Source organism: Triticum aestivum, chromosome 5A, assembly GCF_018294505.1.
Source record: "Triticum aestivum cultivar Chinese Spring chromosome 5A, IWGSC CS RefSeq v2.1, whole genome shotgun sequence".
Lineage (NCBI taxonomy): Eukaryota > Viridiplantae > Streptophyta > Magnoliopsida > Poales > Poaceae > Triticum > Triticum aestivum.
In genome coordinates this window covers 628436100-628441657 of record NC_057806.1, presented here as the reverse complement: position 1 = coordinate 628441657, position 5558 = coordinate 628436100, and the positions used below count along the sequence as shown (strand labels likewise).

The window sequence follows — 5558 nt, the reverse complement described above, 5'->3', positions numbered from 1 at the left end:
TAGGAATTGACGCGGTTGACATCGTTCTTCAGGGAAAAATATTGATGATCATTTCTGGTTGAATTCTGAGAAATCCTTGATTTCTTCTTGCCATACATATATCAGGTCAGCCTACCATATATCCTTTGTTGTAACAAAATATCCTGGACATGTGTGTTATTATCCACAATAGACTTGTATTGAGAACAAGAAATTCTTGTAGCTATCTTCTTTGCATTCAAAATCATAATTCATGGGAACCTGCCATTGTTTAGAACATCCTTTCCTATTCAAGATTTTGTTAATACTGCTGTCATGTTGTTTCTTCATCAAGTGTTTCTTGAAAGTTGACATAGTTTCTTTGAGAACTTGTATTGTTTATTTGAACAGATCATTGCCAGGTTTTCATGCGCATTTTTGGTCTCATATTTTGCACCCTTTGCCACTATGATGAATTTCCTTATGGCAGAAACAAAGTTGTGTTTTTCTAATTGAGTTTTTTGTGGTACAGGAAATCCTGATGATCGTAATTAATTCAGCGATGGATGGAAAAAGTTCATGCTGAAAACTGATCTAGGATAAATATGAATGTGCTCGGTGCATTTCATTTCAACGGCACATGACACTGCATCTTTAGTGGAACTGTTATTTTGGTATTAGGTGTGGTGGATGATTTTTTTGAGCTAAGTGAGGATAGATTAAAGGGTTTTTATCATTTATGTCACTAATTGTGTCTCACTGCTCAGTTTTGCCACTAGAAATTACAAACGCTCAAAAATGCCATCGTTCCATGAGATGTTTTCTCAAAAATGCCATTAGATATCTGAAAATTGCCATCATTCCATTAGATGTTTGCTCAGAAATGCCATTAGACATTGTTATTGTCAGGTCAAACTCATTGACCATGTTATATGACAAAATACCCCTATACCCACATGTCAACTCTATATATCTCACAATGATAAGTGTGGACCCTACTTGTTAGGAGTAAGCAAGCGAATAATTTTAGAGAAAATAAGAACGCTATTAGGATTAAGTGAGACCCATATTTTATTGTAGCGAGATCGAGGAAGAGCTGACATTCCAACAATTGACTACTTATATTTAGGAACGAAACATACGGATGTATATAGACATATTTTAGAGTGTAAATTCACTTATTTTGCTCCATATGTAGAAAAACTTATATTTAGGAACGGAGGGAGTACAAGTGAGCATGAATTGTGCCGCTGCGTATTAGAACTTATTAAAGCCTGATTCACATCATTGTGCTCACTAAAAGGAATGAGAAATATAAAGGTCAGTGGGGAGCTTCCCTCACTGTCATAATTCCTCAAAAAAAAGGAATGGAAGAACCCCCAATAGAAAAATATTGGAAGATCTCTGTAATTATGACATTTTGGCCTCGATAAGAAAACCAAAAATAATGTCTAGCACTATTTTTTTTCCTTGTGCTTGCCCTCAATTCAATTTTCATGAAAGAAAAGATATTCAATCTCATACTTTTAACGCTAAAACATATGATTAAATGATCCAGAACATGTAGCGTTACTCCAATAGATATTCATCAGTACATCATCAAACTGTTCTGCTTGCACCGCGTCATTGACAAACAACATCTTTGATTTGAGCATCCGCAAAGTGTTCACCTTCAGTCACCAGATTACAGGTCTTCATATTGCAGACTTGCATTTCAATGAAGTTAGCTCAATGTTGTCCCATGCCATCCCTTTAAAAATAGAAATAAAAATAACTCAGATATATACACCATCTGAACATCTGAGTATGTTGTTTGCGAACAGTATAAACAGATAAGATGAATTGTCACTTGAAAAGGGTAGTTTAAAAAAAGACAAACAAGAAAGACAAATGGCATTGCAGTGGAGTATATTGGTAAAGAAAATAGTTCTGCACTCAATATTAATGCAAATGCAAGCATCATATATTTGACCTGGATTCAGATGGTAATGTCATCGCGTAGCTTGACATAATATTCAAAACACCACATAGCCATGGCGTTGCGGTGTGGCCTCAATGAGCAGGCACAGCCTCTGGTAAGGACTACAACTGACATGCAGGGACTGGTAGCAAACATGCTGCAGCCAGGCATGGTGTGTGTGTGTGTGTTCAGGTGTAACAAGAGGCTGAACGCGGCGACAGGGCAGCATACTCGAGAAAAATTGGAGTCCTCACCACAGTCCAGCCGTACCAATGTCGGATTAGGCGTGAGAGAATGAAATGAGGCATGAGAGGATAGAGAAAACAATCAGAAGGGTTGTAGCCAGAATCAAGAGTAAGACAGTAACATGAGAAGGCCAGCAAAGCTAATACTACAGGGGTTTTAGCTAATGGCACTCCCGTGTAAAGAGAATGGCTCACTGGCCCAGTACTGGCAGAGCTTGAGCATAATTCAAGAGGGGGCCATTACTCGAAGGGAACCAAATTAATAGCATTTTCTTCGATGGATGGAAAAATTAAGGGGGGAGGGGGGCATGGGCCCTGTTGGTCTACACTAAGCTCCACCATGGCCAGCACTCAGTTAGACGATATAAAAGTATATGCCATGGTTTTTAAGGCGTCTGCGTTAGGACGCTTAGGCGCCCTGGCAGCGCCTTGGAAATCTGCCCGCTTTAGGCGCTTAGTCTGCCTTAGTGCTCAGGTGCCCGCTTAGGCGTCAGAGCAGGGGTAGAACGCCTTAGGACACTTTACTGCCTTAAAAACCATGGTATACGCTATCTCAAACAAAAGGATTCTAACAGAAACAGCCAGAGATGTGACCTGATTGACCCAAAGTAAACCAAAGAAATTTTGCCAACAGAGAAGTATGTGCTAATAAAGCTTCATAGACGCTTGTCCCCCCTACAGAAATTAGAGGACAATATAGTTTTATGCTTTACAACAGCAATCAAAATAATGTGGTTCCAAGAATTCACTTCAAAATAGCACCATGCTAGTGGCGACAGAAGGCTGCTGAAAGAATTACAGTCCCATTTGTACAGATAATGGACAATCCGATGTAAAGAGCAAAAGATCCAATAAGGAGAAATAGAGGACTCTAGACTCTTAAGGAAAACTTGATGGCAGAAGGACCAAAGCTTATACTCACTCATTTCGCTCTGTACGTAGTCCATATTGGAATCTCTAAAAAGGACTTATATTTACGAACGGAGGGAGTCCATATTGGAATCTCTACACAACTGAAGCAGCTACAACTCAAACACTGGAACAGCCCAACAGAAGATTCAAGGCAACAACATATTAAATGCTTCAATATATATATATATATATATTACTATAACACAGCAACACTAGAGGACATGCAACGGCAGAAGGCAGCAAAATAGAAACTTTGGGGCAGGAGTAAAGCAACAGAGAATAACATAGGGAAAACAACCCTGATTAGTAGGATGGTATGGGTCAGTCACTGTGCAGAGAGTTGACAATGAAAGAAGGGGACACTTCAAAGTGATTCATACAGGGAGCAGACAACATGCAGTAAGCTATAAAGCGTGCACCAAAGCCAAAGTTCTTTGAGAATCCTACACCGAATGCAACCGGGCAGCATGTCTATTGCACCATAGGTACGATGAATAAGGAAAAACACCAGTGTTTACCACTACAATATCCAACAGAAAGCTAAGCAAAGGCAACCATGTTATATAATACTCCCTCCATCCCAAATTACTTGTCTTAGATTTGTCCAATCAATCTAAGACAATTAATTTGGGACGGAGGTTGTATGTATGTAAGAATGTGCGTGAATGACATCAATTAAGAAAGAAGTTCTTTGAGAATCCTACATGGAATGAAAAACCAGGCAGCATGTCTATTGCACCATAGGTACGATAAGTAAGGAAAAACACCAGTGTTTACCAGTACCGTATCCAACAGAAAGCTAAGCAAAGGCAACCATGTTATATAATATGTAAGAACGTACGTGAAAGATGTCATTTGAATATTAAGGGAGCTTCTTGTAGCCAGTTACCTGTTCGCCTTTTGAAGGTATTTGGAGAAGACAGTTGAAAGTTGGGTGGTATTAGAGAACTTGTCTTCTACATTCACATCAGTACATGACTGCAGATCCGCATGGTTCATGTCAACCATGATCATCCACTCCTTGCCAGCAAATTCCTTCGCCCTCAGCACGCAGCACAGAACACCCGGGTCATCCATGCTGATGACTGGGAACTCAGGAAGACGCCGAGGTAAGCCCAGACCTTGGTAACTAGGTTGTGCCCAGAGACAATCCAGGTTGATCTCACAATGCACCTCCCACTCGAAATTGGAGTTCAACGTCCAAATGGTGATTTTGTGGGTTAGCTGCTTCTGCCGCCGGTTGCTTCTCTTAGGAGCAATCCCTCGCCAGCCACTGTGGACTGTCTGATGAAAGTCATTGTCAATATGGACATAGCGCATCATGCCTTGGCTGATGGACACACTTCGGAACCTCCCTGGGAAGTACCTCGGGAACCGTGCGTCATCAGGGTATTTGATTCCTCCAGGAAAAGGCACGAAGTGGAGCACCTGGGAGTCCACATTTTTGGAGAAGTCGCATAGCACAACGCCGCTGAAGTAGTCCACCCAGCAAAGGAAACGGCCATCGAAAGCAAACACATCATCGGTAAACCAGAGGTCAGGGAGCTTATCAGCAAGCACCTCGGTGATGATTCTCCAATCGGTGGCGCCGGAGTTGAAGACACAGAGTTCAGCACTAGCGCCCTCTTTCTTGAGGTGGACATTGAGGTCGGCAACGATGTAGCAGTGCTCCGCTTTGAGCTGCAGAATGCCGGTGGTGAACTGATGAGCCAGGAACTGCTTTGTGCTGCGCCGAGGAAGCTGCTGCACCGGGGGGGGAGGAGCAGAGGCCGTGTAGACGAACAGATCTGGCGGAGCGTCGAAGTAGCGAATCCGGTCGGGGATCGAGATGTCGAAGAGGACAAGGTTCTTGTCGACTGCCCGGACGAAGGCAAGGAGTTCTTCTGAGCCTTGTCTCTCCGGCCAATGGAGGTTGAAGTAGGAGGACCCTGGAGGAGCTGCGAGGGTGAAGGAGACGAAGCAGGAGTGGCCGCTGTCAATCTTGACTGGAGCGGCGGTCTTGTTCTTGTTGACGGCCTCACCAGCAGCGTCTAGGTCGTCGTGGCACCGTTTGCGGAAGATGCGTTCCAGCATCACCCAATCGGGGAAGACGACGGTCTCCTCCTCCGGCTTTGGGGCGCCTCCGGTGGCCATGGCGATCGCGATCGGAAATAAAGCCGCCGCCGCCGCCCTAACCCTAACCCTAGTTTTTGGTGGAGGAACTAGTGGAGGGGGAGGAAGGAAGGGCGACAGACTCAATATTATACCGTCTCATTGGGCCACAGACGCTAGAAGGGCAATAAACTAGAAGGGGCGGCTCATTGGGCCAGGAACTCAGTCGCACGCACAAGCGAACGAAGCGGGCCGTTTCGTTGATGTCCCTTTTTTCTGAAAGAAGTCTATTTTTCACCTTCAAATGTAGCCTGAGGGACAAATACCCCCCTGAACTCAAATTTGGTATGATCTTAACCCCCAATTCCTTAAAACCGGGTAAATCTCCCCCT

At 43.4% G+C, this 5558-nt stretch overlaps 1 protein-coding gene across 2 annotated transcripts; it reads right to left on the bottom strand.

Moving 5' to 3' along the window:
- Positions 1–1349: 1349 nt before the first annotated feature.
- LOC123105468 (uncharacterized) lies at positions 1350–5303 on the bottom strand. Of its 2 annotated transcripts, none has more exons than XM_044527543.1 (2): positions 3917–5303; positions 1350–1708 (listed from the first exon to the last, which is right to left on the bottom strand). In XM_044527543.1, the coding sequence occupies exon 1, from the start codon at positions 5206–5208 to the stop codon at positions 3961–3963; it is 1248 nt and encodes a 415-aa protein (XP_044383478.1). In that variant the 5' UTR covers positions 5209–5303; the 3' UTR covers positions 1350–1708; positions 3917–3960. The 2 variants fall into 2 exon arrangements, with proteins under 2 accessions (XP_044383478.1, XP_044383477.1); XM_044527542.1 differs by having other exon boundaries at positions 3965–5302.
- Positions 5304–5558: the final 255 nt, after the last annotated feature.